We start from the raw sequence: 12,011 nt of genomic DNA, 5'->3' as shown, positions 1-12,011 counted from the left end.
AATGTCTGATCGATACCCAAGCTTTACTTTAAGATTCTGGAATTCTTTGAACACGACTTTGGGTACTCGATTGAATTTTAAAATAACCTTTCATCCACAAACAGATGGGCAGTCAAAATGAACTATTTATGTATTGAAGGATATGCTAAGGGCATGTGTGATTGAGTTCAAAGGATAATGGGAAAAGTATTTTCCTTTAGCGGAATTTGCCTATAATAATAGTTACCAATTGAGTATTAAGATGGCTCCGTATGAAGCCTTGTACGGGAGAAAGTGCAGAACACCCTTAAATTTGTTTAAGATAAAAGATTAAGACTTAGTTGGTCGGATTTGATGAAATAAATGGAGGAGAAGGTGAAAATTATCCAAAATAATCTGAAGATAGACTCTGATCGATAGAAATCTTATGTTGATCTAAAGAGAAAAGAGATTGAATATCAAGTGGGAGATAAGGTTTTTCTAAAAGTATTGCCCTGGAAGAAAGTATTGCGGTTTGGGCGCAAAGGAAAGCTGAGTATGAGATTCAGTGGACCTTATGAGATTTTAAAAAGGGTCAGACCAGTAGGTTATCAGTTAGCTTTGCCCCCGATATGGATAAGATCCACATTTTTTCCGTGTCGATGCTCAGAAAGTACCGATCAGATCCATCCCATATCATCACACCCGAGGAAATAGAGATTCTATCAGATTTAACTTATGAGAAAGAACCAATAAGGATCTTAGCTCGAGAAAGAAAAGAACTGTGTAACAAGAAGATTCTTCTAGTTAAAGTACTTTGGCAAAACCATAAGGTAAAAGAAGCTCCTTGGGAAAGAGATAAGAACATGAGGAAGCAATTTCCACACCTCTTCGTATCACGTACTTCTTAAAAAAAATTCAAGAACGAATTTTCTTAAGGGGAGAATTGTAATACCCCAAACATCAGGTCAGTGGCTTTAATGAAATGATTTAAAAATTTGGAGGATTAAATTGAATAAATTGTAAAGTATAAGAAATGGTTTAGGAAATTATGTTTAAGACTATTTAGTAAGAATAAAAAAATGGAAGGGCGTTTTGGTCCTTTAGAGGGAAATGGATTTAAAATTCATTTTTATTAGGGATATTTAAGAGTTAAAAAGGGGAAAGTTTGATAAGTTAAGTTATCTTCTTCTCTTTCTTCTCGTCCCGTGTTCTCCCCCATAGCCAAAGGTAAGATTTCTTCAAGTTGGTTTTTCCTTTAGTGTATGGGTTAGTTTTGAAACCTTAAGTGATATAGAGACTTAAGGAAAGTTCAATGATGATTAAAACTAAGTGATTAGTAAATTATTTTAGATTTAGGAAAATGAGTTTTTGAGTGATATGATGAAATATGAGTTTTTATTGAATTGTACAAGTAAATTTGACTTGTCAAAGAAGTAAATGAGAGATTAGAAGCCATGGATGTGATTAAAAACATGTATGAAAAAGTAGTGTGATTCTTGGTTTGGAGTGTTCTTTGGAGATTTTAGATGTTATAGGAAGATTAATGAAGGAAAGTTAGTTGGTTTAGTGATGATGAGTTTAATGGTATTGTTGGAGGTAAAAGTGAGAGAAATAAACGAAATTTGAGTAAAAATCAAAATGAAAAATAAAAAATATGGGTAAGGGTATCGGTACTGGAAGAATTATACCGCTACTATAGATTTAAATTTAAGGAAATAAGACGAACATTATCGATACTAATGCAAGTAGCATTGATATTATTGTGGGTATCGATATTAAGAGGAAGGTATCGATACTATGGATTACAGAATGCAAAAATAGTATCGATACTGAATGGCGTATCAGTACCATAATACATAAGTATTGATACCATAGAAGGGGTACCAATACTATTGAGCTTGGAATTTTTAGATATGATGAATTTTAATAGAAATTGAAAATAATAGTACTTTTGAGTATTATTAAAAGTATAAATGTTAGAGAGTATACTAACATTTGTATGGTATGTGTAATTATGGATGCTTGTGTAGATCGTAACCAAGCTCCTGAGTCAAGCAAGAAAAAGGGGCAAGGATAAAGTTGTTGAATGGTCAGACATCATTAAAGCATACTATTGAGACATATCAGGTGACTGCAATTATTGTATTTATATGAGTTGAGGAAGACTCGCGATGAGTCAACCTCGAATATTTTATTAAAAGTATGCTTTACAGTATTTTAATATATTTTCATAATGTTTATGAAAATTATATTATGAATAAGTTTTAGAGTATGAACTGCTTTAAATGAATATATGAACGTTGATGTTGTTCAATGATTATCGATATTGTAGAAATAAATGTTTGAATATGTGAATTTGACTTAAAAGTTCATTATATATGCATTAAGAGTCATAGGTGCATTTTGACATACTTCGTGTATGATGGTATGGATCGATTTTATTTAATGCATAACGATGCATTTTCGTACCAGTACTATGTGTACTTTTGGCACTATACTTGCAATCATGGTATTCATAATGAGTTTGTGAATTACCATTTCGATATACAATTATGTATATAAGTTATCGATCAATTTTGTTTAATGCATAACGGTGCATTTTTGGCACTAAATGTGCAACCCATTGTATTCATAATGTATTTATGAATGACCATTTCGGCATTATGTGTGCAATCCATGGAATTCATAATGAGTTTGTGAATTCCCATTTCGACACTTCGGTGTAATACATGTACCTTGCATTCTCATTTGACATACATTGGGCAAAATAAAGGATAATTGGAAAATATTGATAGATAGGTATGTTGGGCATACTAAAATGGTTTCGATGACGATGTGAAGGAAACTTGGGTTACTAGAATAGTTTTAATTACTCTTATGAATTATATGATTTAGTTCGTATTTTGATAGTTATGATGTACTTGTGTATGAATTTCACTTCATTTATATTTTTATAACACACTAAGTAAATACTTAGCTTGTGTTGATTTCACGCGTAGGTTATAGTAAATACTAGCATGGTAAGGAGTGCTGCAGAGATCATCAATACAAGGTTGTCTCATCAGTAACTGTAGGACAATTGTGTCTACTTTTGATAATTAGATGGCATGTATTGGAATTATAAAAATGCTCTGGAATGTATTTTTCTTACGATTATTATAATATGGTATAACCTTAAGATTATTTTATCTACAGAAAGTTAACAAGCTTTTATTTTTATTACATTAAAATGTTTATTAATGGATCAAAATTTTATGGGTTTACAAATAATGAAATGATTTTAAAAGTCGTGTGACACCTGTAATTTGTGTACGGAAACGTATATGAGGAATGAGTGTTACATGTATCACATGCCTTTTTTATGTTCAATTGTGAAAAACTCATTGGTCTTCCCTCTATTGTTGAGGTAATTTCAATACTGAATTCGTATATAAATAATTTTGTTGAGTATATAATGAAAATTTTTTCATTGAATATGTGGTCAAGTGCAAAAAAAAAATCATCGGGATTTACCGGATGAATTGGAAAAAATTCGGCTACTCATTGATCATAAGGCTAGTACAGAGGTATGTATTTAAATTTTATTATTTACTTTTAATTATCGTTATATAATTAGAATATTATTTTGATAAGAATTATATATATTTGTTCTAGTTTCAATGGGCTCCTTATTCTACTGAAGAGATGAGGATTTATATCCTACATCACTTGAGAGGCCCATTAGATGTCTGGATGGTGGTAGTCTCTCTGATATGTTATGCTATTCTTGAGTGGCATTCTACTGATCGCATGCTCAGCCAATTTGGTTTTGTACAATCTATTCTATAAGCACCTAAGAATCTCGACAATATGCAAATCATTGATAGACGGGGCAAAAAAGAAGTTGACTGGCTGCTGAAGTACATCGTGTGAGTAATGATATAGGAGGATCGACATGGATGCATTCCCCATACGGAACCCATTTATGTGGATCATTATTTATTTATAGATGATTATTATGAGTGGTTTGTTCCTACTTTCTAAGGAAGCACGAGGCGGGAGCAGTCATCGGTGCTAACAAAAATATCCACCAGCACAACATCATTGTCTCCTGACTCGTGGATGGAGAGAAGGAACTTTCGACTCGTCCTCAGCTGCAGCACCGAAACTATCAAAGTTGTCACCGTGTATACTGATGTACATTCCGCAACCATTTCAGATGGCATCGCATCCATATTAGATGACCCGTACATTGCACCATAATCAGCTTCATACATGTGTGCTAAAGGTTTGGTGTATACTGTATTTGTGGGAACTTTATCTATAACATCATCATCGGAGTCCATGTTTAACTACGATGATTCTGGCTGAACGAATAGTCCAATCTCAACACCATCCACACCTGGCTTACAAGAGGTTCTTTTAGTGGAGATTAGGGTTCCTCCATGGTGTCGATATTTAGGTCAAACAAGCTGGTAGTTGAATGCATTCCCTTTGAACTTAAAGGTATCTCAACATTAAGGTCGAAGAAGCTCGCAGTTAAATACATCCCCTTGGAACTTGAAGGCATCATGTCAAATGGGTACTGTACAGATTGCTACATCAAGGGCATCTCCATATTCAGGTCAAAGAAATTGGCAGATGAATGCCTTCCCCTTTAACTAGAAGTGATGCTAATATACGAATTATTTATTAAGCGACCTTGGTACAGATCGTAACAAGTTGCTGATGAATGCCGCCTAATTGAACTTGATGGGATGGCACTATGATGTGGATTTCCCTTTAACGAGTTAAAATCATTACACATTACTTGATTTGGGCTATAAACTTGATCAACTTGTTAAGCCAACCCATAGTGGGAACATAATGACATATCACGAACTGAAGGCCCTTCAACAAATGTCGCATGCATCTGTGTATCGGTGTTTGAATATTGATTCTAAAAGTTAACCATCATAGTAACATAGTCATCATTGGAGAGTTCAAACGTTGTACAAGTTAACGAAAATACTGTAGTTGGAAATCTGTACTGAAGTGCACAGTCTTCTAGTACTTCCAACATGAACCTTCATGGAAATTTTAGTGATCAACTCCTTAAGAGTGTTGTTTCTCTTGAAGGATATTCTGACAAAATGATTTGATGTAAAGGTGATGACGGTTTATACTTCTCGAATTTCTCTATCATAGTAAACAATAGCTGGAATAGGTGTCATTTTGAGAGCTTAAAAGATTGAGAGTCTTATATCTGCAAAAACAATAGCTAAAATACGCTTAATTAAATAAATAGTATATGAATTAAAGTATAAACTAATCCAAAAAAATAAAAAATTTCACAATAATTTAAATAACACAATTTCATATTGTTACCGTACCGGCAAAATGTCTCGAGGTAGGATCCCGCTTTCCAATTTTACAACCGTAAAAAATAATATAAAATAATTAGTAAAATAAAATTTGTTCAAATAATTAAATATATAATAAATATAATATAATAAAAAATTACCTTATAAAAACAATAACAAAATCTTAACTTGATAGAAGGAATTGATAGAAGTGAGAATAAACAAGTAATTTTGGTGTAGTGATGTTTGCATTCAGAGGGGTTGTTATTTATAGGGGAGAGGAGCGTTTAAAAGCCAAGTTTTCAAGCTCAGGTAATAATGGAGTACCAATAATTCAACGTGCATAATAGAAGGCACATATCATGATCCGCACATTTTGTACGTGTCAAAACCTAGCGAAGGAGCGGATAACAATCTGTGCCTTCCCCTTACGTGGTGCCAGCTCAGACAAAATCTTGTGAAGGCGCGGATCACCACCGTGTTAGAAAGGGTGATAGATCGGTAATATTTGTGGAAAGAGTGTCTGACAGGTAATTATTGGGCCTAAGGGTGATATTTCGATAAAAACGCCTAGTGTTAAAACACCCTTGCATTCTTTAAAACTTAGGGTGATCTGATGGGCAAATCAATTGTATACATAAATCTTAGTACATGAATTTTTATAGGTAAACTATACAGTTTGCCACTAATATATGGGTTAGTTTTCGTTTTTCCCACTAATGTTTCAAAATCTACAAATCGGTCATTAACGTCATTGATTGGTTACAAACTGGTCACTCAACGTTAATAGCCATTAACAGGCATGACGAAAAACACAGTTGGTGCGTTAACTGCTGACATGGATGGGTTGACTGCCACGTTAGAAAAAGGGTAAACTACACAAATGGTCACTAATGTTTGAGTAAGATTTTGTTTTCCCCACTGAAGTTTTAAAAGTAACAAATTGGTCACTAACGTTATCGATTTATAACAAAACAATCACTTGATGTTAATCTCTGTTAACGTGGGTGACAAAAAACTTACGTGGCCTGTTAAGTGCTAATATGTCAACCTTTTTGTCTGTTTTCTTCGTCACATTCTCTCTTTCTTTAAGTTTATGTTTTACTTCTTTTGCTATACAAATCTTCTATATAAAATCACCCCCTTTAGCCAATCAAACCCTCTATTGCAAAAATAGTTTTGGTTACTTTAAGCCTTGTGATCAAAAGACTTTTTTATGCTGACATCATTGTAAACAAGTTGAACAAAAGTTGTTTTATCCATACCCTCATGCTAGAGATAGAAAGGACGTAAACTCCATTAGCGTTATTAGTTTTGAGCAAATAAATTATTTATTGCTTCACGTTGTCTCTACCAACAAACTCCATAGCTCTATCCACCGCAGAAGTAATGGAACACGATAATAAATATCAATACATTCAACACCAAGACGTTTTAAACTACATTCACAAGTTGTTCGCACATAAGCATGTTGTTCTAAGTATACAAACTTGAGGTCTAATTGTCTGGTCATTTTGTTCAATCTGTGTGGATAACATGAATCTGAGGATTAGTGTGTACCATAATAAATAATAAGAAACTGAAGGTATTCATTGTCGTGAGAATGCTAACAAATTTGAGTAGATTTGTTGGTGAAGGATTCGTGGTATCATATTTTAATGGTGTAAAATTGTGATTACTATTCATTTCGGAGTCAACTGATCTTTTGATCATAGTTTCTGGTATATTCCATCCATTGATGCTGACTGGTGAAACAATGGAGTTTGTGTCCTCTCCATCTTTGGCATGAGGGCATGGGTAAAACAACTCATACTCAGCTTGTTTATAATGATGTCAGTGTATAAAAGTTTTTTTAATCACAATATTTGGATATGTGTTTTAGATAACTTTGATCCCCTTAAAATAACCAAAATTATTTTACAATGGAGGGTTTGATTGACTAAGGAAAAGTGATTTTACATAGATATTTTTATAGCATAAAAAGTAAAATGTGAGCTTAAGGAAAGAGAGAGTATGACGAAGAAAGCGGACAAAAAGGTTGATAGGTTAGCACTTAACGAGCCACGTCAGTTTTCGGTCACCCACGCTAACGGAGGTTGACGGGGAGTGATTGTTTTGTTACAAATCGATAACGTTAGTGATCAATTTGTTACTTTTGAAACTTCAATGGAGAAAACAAAAACTTACTCAAACATTAGTGACCATTGTGTAGTTTACCCTTTTTCTAAGATGGCAATCAACCCATCTATGTCAGCAGTTAACGTGCCAACTTTTTTTTCCATCATGCTTGTTAACGATTGTTAACATTGATTACCAATTTGTAACTAATCGATAACGTTAGTGACCGATTTGTAACTTTTGAAATATCAACGGGGAAAATGAAAATTACCCCAAACATTAGTGACCAAGTGTGTAGTTTACCCAATTATTATTATTTAAACTCTATTTTTAGGTCATATCAAAAACTATCCCAAACATTAGTGACCAACTATGTAGTTTACCCAATTTTTATTATTTAAACTCTATTTTTAGGTCATATTGCGTCATTTATTAAGATTCAAATTCGATCTTAATAAAAATTAAGGTAATCCTTGATTAAAATTTTTAAAAAATATTGGTAAATTTCAAAACTTTTTTGGATTAGTTGATTATTATAAAAAATTCATCAAAAACATTTTTTTTGTGATATTTGCTTCATTTATCCAACTTCTTTGAAAAAACATGCCATCTTTTTATTTGACAAAGAATAATTTTTCTTATCAATTTAAGTTTATTTTGAAAAATATCCCAATTTTAAATCGATTCAAATTAGGTGAATATTTTTTTATTAAGCTAAGGTGATTACAAAGCAATATTTGTTTTAAATACTTTCAATAATTTGATAATGACGTTCAATCACTCTATTACAGTCGCTGATGTTCGAACCCATGACTTCTAGGAACAACAAGGATTCCTTTAACCACTAAGATAAGTTGGTTCGTGTTTGTTGTGATCATATTTTATTTGAAAATCTAGAGACATTATTTGTATATATACATAGATGTCATATATTCACTAATTATAAAAATCTCAAATATATTCTTACTCAGAAAAAAATTAACTTCTGTTAAATATTAGATCTATCATCTAAAAGATTATAATCTTATAATTAATTATTATCTGGGTAAAGTAAATGTTATGACTAAAACACTCAATGGTAAATAATAGTATTATTTATCATTTTAAAATGTAATTTCAATTTTCTCCAAGTCATTTTAAAATGTAATTTCAATTTTCTCCAAGTCGAAAGCGGATTAAGCTATCTTGACCAGCTATGTGATAAAATGTTGAAAGCTTGACCTTTGTCCAACTTTGAAGCTTGCAAGAACTTCCCGCACACGTGCTAAGTTACCAAAACCCTAGACACACGTGCCTCAACATCCCACCTAGCGTACAAATCCTTGGTCCCTTTGGTTCTTCAACTCAACTAGGGGGAATCAAAAACTTAGCGTCCCTAACTCTTACTAAGCCCCGCCGCGTTCCCGCCTCCAAAGTATTCGTAACAAAGGGTTTGTTTCTTCTTAGAAATCTGCTATCTCTTCATTTGTTAAATCTGTCTCTTTTATACTATAAGCTAATTGTCTTTGGAGTTCTCATGTTGCAGCTTTTTTGCAGTTCGTACTATTTGTCGACAACAAAAGAAAAAAGAATGTCGGGTTCTGGGTTGTCACATTTGGTGAATGTCAAGAACGATGTCGTTTTACAGAAGTTATGGGCTCAAGATTTGAGCTTTGTTAGAAATAGTAGTAGAAGATTTGTTATCTCAGTGAAGAAGAAACGAAAGCCAGTAACTTTAAGCTTGTCTCAACGACCTGAGGTGGAGCCTCAATCTGGTGTGGCAACCAGTATAGTAACTAAGGAAAGTAGTGAGAGTAGTGTTAGGACAGAAGAAGTTACGATTTTGGGAAGTGATGAAGAAGCTAAGATCGATGAAGGAAACAGTGGGGGATTTTTTGATGGGAATGATGGAAATGGTAAGTTCAATAATGGAGGTGGCGGAGGAGGAGCCGGCGGTGGCGCTGGCGGTAATGGTGAAAAGGGTGATCCAGAAGAGGATGAGTTTGGGCCAATAATGAAATTTGAGGAAGTTATGAAGGAGTCAAATGCTAGAGGAGCTACTCTTCCTTCAGACATGATAGAGGCAGCAAAAAGTGATGGGATTCGTAAATTGCTGCTGCTCCGATATTTGGATTTGCAGGTAATGAATTAGTAATAGTTGAAGTTTGCTGATTTTTGTGGGAAAAAATCTAGTATGTGTTAGAAAAGTTTGAGTAAATCTTGTGATTGAAGTGTATTCGATGCTTATTTTCTTGCAGGGATCAAGTTGGCCTCTGGGATTTGCAATGAGGTCATGGGGAATGCTTCGGAACCGGATGTTGGCCGACCCATCGTTTCTTTTCAAGATCGGAACTGAGGTTTGTTCGATGATCATATTTATGCCTTCATTGTTATGACCAATTACACTGAATAGAATACTGCTTGCCACATATTCGTATGATGACTTTCATATTACCTGTTTGGATTGGGAAATGATAATTTGGTTCTCCATTTCATGTTGAAATGCCAAAGATGAGATCAGCTGAAAGTTAAAGAAATGGTTTATGAGGTTATTACAGGCTCCTTGGAAGCAGAGCTTAAGATCTTTATAATCACTAAAGCAAAAGTTTTCGAGCAGACCTTTACTGTGGGGTTTGCGTTGCCAATTTTCATATGAAAGGGTTGAAATTGTTTTTGCCTTCCTATTATTAGTGTCTTCGATGCTCTGTTGGAAGCAAAAGCTTATATCTTTTAAAATCTGAAGTATACGAATACCTCTAATATGGGGTTTGCATTACCAAGATTCTTGTAAATTGATTACCACCATTGCTATATTCTAATGCAGATAGTCATTGATTCTTGCTGTGCCACCCTTGCGGAAGTTCAAAAGAGGGGCAAGGATTTCTGGGCGGAATTCGAGTTGTATCTTGCTGATCTTTTGGTTGGAGTGGTGGTGAATGTTGCACTAGTTGGAATGTTGGCTCCATATGTACGTATCGGGCAACCATCTATATCGAAAGGGTTCCTTGGACGTGTGCAACGTGCTTATGGAGCTCTCCCTAGCAGGTTATCATAACATGCAATAGAAATTACTTCGATATTGTGTCATTTACTTGTGTTATTTGCAGCTTTGAAGGTATAAAAAGTTTCTTCATTATTCTCTTCCTTTATAATCTTGTACAGTGTGTTTGAAGCGGAAAGACCTGGTTGTCGATTTACGGTAAACCAGAGAATCGGTACATATTTTTACAAGGTAAAATTTATCTGTATGGAAATAAAGTTATACTTGCTAACTTCATTCGAAAGATATTAAGATAAAAAATTTCAGGGAGTCCTTTATGGATCAGTTGGATTTGCATGCGGCATCATAGGCCAAGGAATCGCAAATTTGATAATGACTGCCAAGAGGTATATGCATCCTTATTTCTCTCAGTTCCTGAATTCTACTTGTTCATTTTATTTTACTTTTATCTTTTGACAGAGATCTTACGATTATCTTAATGATTAAAACGAAGTCTAATTGTCTAAATATGCTGATATGATATTTTCTTCATTAAACAAATCGAGTTTCTTTGTTTAATTAAACAAATCGTGGTTTCTTTTGATCCCTCAGGAGCATGAAGAAGTCGGAAGAGGACATACCTGTGCCACCTCTTCTGAAGAGTGCAGCTCTCTGGGGTACGTATGATCTATCACTAACATGAGGAATGTTTATTGGTTGGCATGGAGATTTCCTTTAACTCGGATCATTTTGCTTCCTTACTATGCATGTACTGATTCGGTCCATCTCCTATTTTCAGGTGTTTTTCTTGCAGTTTCCTCGAATACCCGTTATCAGATCGTCAACGGATTGGAAAGGTTGGTGGAGGCCTCACCTTTGGCTAAGCAGTTTCCACCGGCTGCAATGGCTTTCACAGTCGGAGTGCGATTCGCCAACAACATTTATGGTGGGATGCAGTTCGTAGATTGGGCAAAATGGAGTGGAGTGCAATAAACTGAAACACCTTTTTACATATATTTAGTTATAAAGATCCCTTCTCAACCATTTGGGATATGGTAACGGATGTTAAACATCAATGTTTGAGCCACAAATCTTTTGAATTTAGATGGATTATTGCTTAAGAGGTTGAAAAAACAAAGGCTAGTTGGCTTTTGTGGCTGCTAACACAGATGCTTGCTTCAAAATTCAAATCCCATAAGATTGGTCATGCAGGAACAATTGCGACGGTTCCCACTTATTTCTTCTGGTAATTTTATGGTAGATTGGGTGTGATGTACATGCTATCACAGTCAAGATTCCTTCATGCACTCAATTAAACCTTAGAAGCTAAAATCCTACTTAGATATAAGTAGGGGTGTCTATTTTCGTATACTAGATACTATTCTATCCAAATTTTTGCGATTTTTTTTTAAAATTTGGATAATTAAAATTATGATTCGTATTTGGTTAATAAAAAATTGGATATCTAACATTTTTCTTAGATCAGGATGTCTAAATTTCTCCAGGAACATCTGCAGTCTTGAGCGTAGATAAATTGAAGGTTTAATACTAAAATAAGTGTCTAAACTATATTCTATTTCTTTTATTCATCTTGATACCTAAAGTTTTCTTTGTTGTCATTTTAGGTGTCTAATGTTTTTTTCGTTATAATT

General features: G+C 34.0%; 1 protein-coding gene across 2 annotated transcripts; it reads left to right on the top strand.

Annotated features, from left to right (window-relative positions):
* Positions 1–8,759: 8,759 nt before the first annotated feature.
* LOC120211069 (protein RETICULATA, chloroplastic-like) lies at positions 8,760–11,450 on the top strand. 2 transcript variants are annotated; one of them, XM_039209689.1, is made up of 8 exons: positions 8,760–8,830; positions 8,937–9,519; positions 9,638–9,736; positions 10,204–10,424; positions 10,542–10,611; positions 10,687–10,766; positions 10,972–11,036; positions 11,159–11,450. In XM_039209689.1, exons 2-8 carry the CDS (start codon positions 8,971–8,973, stop codon positions 11,350–11,352), a joined length of 1,278 nt encoding a protein of 425 aa, XP_039065620.1. In that variant the 5' UTR covers positions 8,760–8,830; positions 8,937–8,970; the 3' UTR covers positions 11,353–11,450. The 2 variants fall into 2 exon arrangements, with proteins under 2 accessions (XP_039065620.1, XP_039065621.1); XM_039209690.1 differs by lacking the exon at positions 8,760–8,830 and having other exon boundaries at positions 8,927–9,519.
* The last annotated feature ends 561 nt before the right edge of the window (positions 11,451–12,011 follow it).

This window comes from Hibiscus syriacus, unplaced genomic scaffold, assembly GCF_006381635.1.
Source record: "Hibiscus syriacus cultivar Baekdansim isolate YM2019G1 unplaced genomic scaffold, ASM638163v2 tig00109957_pilon, whole genome shotgun sequence".
Classification (NCBI taxonomy): domain Eukaryota; kingdom Viridiplantae; phylum Streptophyta; class Magnoliopsida; order Malvales; family Malvaceae; genus Hibiscus; species Hibiscus syriacus.
The sequence above is the reverse complement of the archived record's forward strand: the minus strand, read 5'-3'. Positions and strand labels throughout refer to the sequence as shown.

Coding starts and splice junctions, on each gene's coding strand:
- LOC120211069 (XM_039209689.1), top strand. CDS start 8,971: ATGTCGGGTTCTGGGTTGTCACATTTGGTGAATGTCAAGAACGATGTC. Junction 10,425..10,541: donor TATGGAGCTCTCCCTAGCAG/GTTATCATAACA, acceptor AATCTTGTACAG/TGTGTTTGAAGCGGAAAGAC. Junction 11,037..11,158: donor GAAGAGTGCAGCTCTCTGGG/GTACGTATGATC, acceptor TCCTATTTTCAG/GTGTTTTTCTTGCAGTTTCC.